The sequence below is a fragment of the Mya arenaria genome, chromosome 16 (assembly GCF_026914265.1).
Source record: "Mya arenaria isolate MELC-2E11 chromosome 16, ASM2691426v1".
In the NCBI taxonomy this organism is placed as follows: Eukaryota; Metazoa; Mollusca; class Bivalvia; order Myida; family Myidae; genus Mya; species Mya arenaria.
This window is the reverse complement of record NC_069137.1, coordinates 21,597,394-21,598,731: the sequence shown is the minus strand read 5'-3', so window position 1 is coordinate 21,598,731 and position 1,338 is coordinate 21,597,394. Positions and strand designations below refer to the sequence as shown.

The following is a 1,338-nucleotide window of genomic DNA, read 5'->3' as shown; positions in this document are numbered from 1 at the left end:
ATGTTAAAACTACAAGTCAAATTTTAGAATTTGATTGACAACTGTGACAGTTTTAAAATAAATATATGTCGTGTGTATTGACCGTTTTCATTAAAACCCTGAGGCTATTTTTCAAAATGGTCAAATTTTGAAATCATTTTAGTATGAACTGAACTCAACACTGTATGCTCATATCATTTTATGGAAAACAGAAATGAGGACTTTACATAGTACACATTACTGGATACTTATATCGCTCGCTTGTTTTGTGGGTTTTCTTCTATTTAGTGTTAACTTCTCATTTGCTTCTTCTAGGATGACTCCAGGGATATCAGAAAACAAATCCAAAATGAAGAAACTCAACATCACAAAAGGTAGTGGAAAGTATAATTTGGAGCATGAAGATGGTATTAGAAGCTTTCAGAAAACGTGGTCTGAGTATGGGCAAGACATTTATGTGGACAAGCTGCTTGAGCAAAAACGCAATGGTTTCTTTATAGAGCTCGGTGCACATGACGGGGAATCAACTTCCAATACTCTGTACCTGGAAAAGGAAAGAGGATGGACTGGTCTGTTGATTGAGGCAAATCCAGTTGTCTACAAAGAACTGTTGAAGAAAAATAGGAATAGTTACATTTTAAACTGTTGTATCAGTAATGATTTACCCGCAATGGAGTTTACCATGGCAAGTTACCTGTCCAGTTCTAACGTTACAATGTCTGACTCTCAGAGAAGGAAGATTAAATCGGCTGGCATTGGCCATACGGATAAGAACTATGGAAAGAAAACCGTAGTCGCGTGTCAGTCATTTCAAGACATTATGTCAGCTATTGGCGTTCACCATGTGGATTTCTTCTCTCTAGACGTTGAAGGCGCGGAGCTTTACATATTGCAGTCTATTGACTGGGACAGAGTAAACATTGATGTTTTATTTATAGAGACGGATAAGTCAGATGAATTTCGAGATGAAATAATACAGTTTATGAAAAATCATGGATACGAGCATATTGGACCTTACCATTCTGACGATGTGTTTAGAAAACGCAAAGTTGTTCAGTAATTTTCTTTAAGTGTAAGTAACGCTTTCAGCCATGTTCGAAGGTAAATATCATGAAAAAACTACGATCTAAACTGTTTTCAGTAGTATTATAACTCTTGTTTACTGACATTAAGTTTGCTAATTCCCAGACAAAAAAATAAAATACAGTTATCAAAACGGTCAATCTGTGTGAGTGCAGCTTTAAAAATAAAATACACTATCCATGAAATAAACTTTATATTGAAAACTTGAAACTACGGTAGTTGTTGTCTTTGTTTAAGGCTAGTATAATATATATTATTATTTTTATACCACTTAGG

At 34.8% G+C, this 1,338-nt stretch overlaps 1 protein-coding gene across 1 annotated transcript; it reads left to right on the top strand.

Moving 5' to 3' along the window:
- The first annotated feature begins 295 nt into the window (after nucleotides 1-295).
- On the top strand, nucleotides 296-1,039 carry LOC128221486 (uncharacterized). Its single transcript, XM_052930093.1, has one exon. It carries the CDS (start codon nucleotides 296-298, stop codon nucleotides 1,037-1,039), a length of 744 nt encoding a protein of 247 aa, XP_052786053.1.
- The last annotated feature ends 299 nt before the right edge of the window (nucleotides 1,040-1,338 follow it).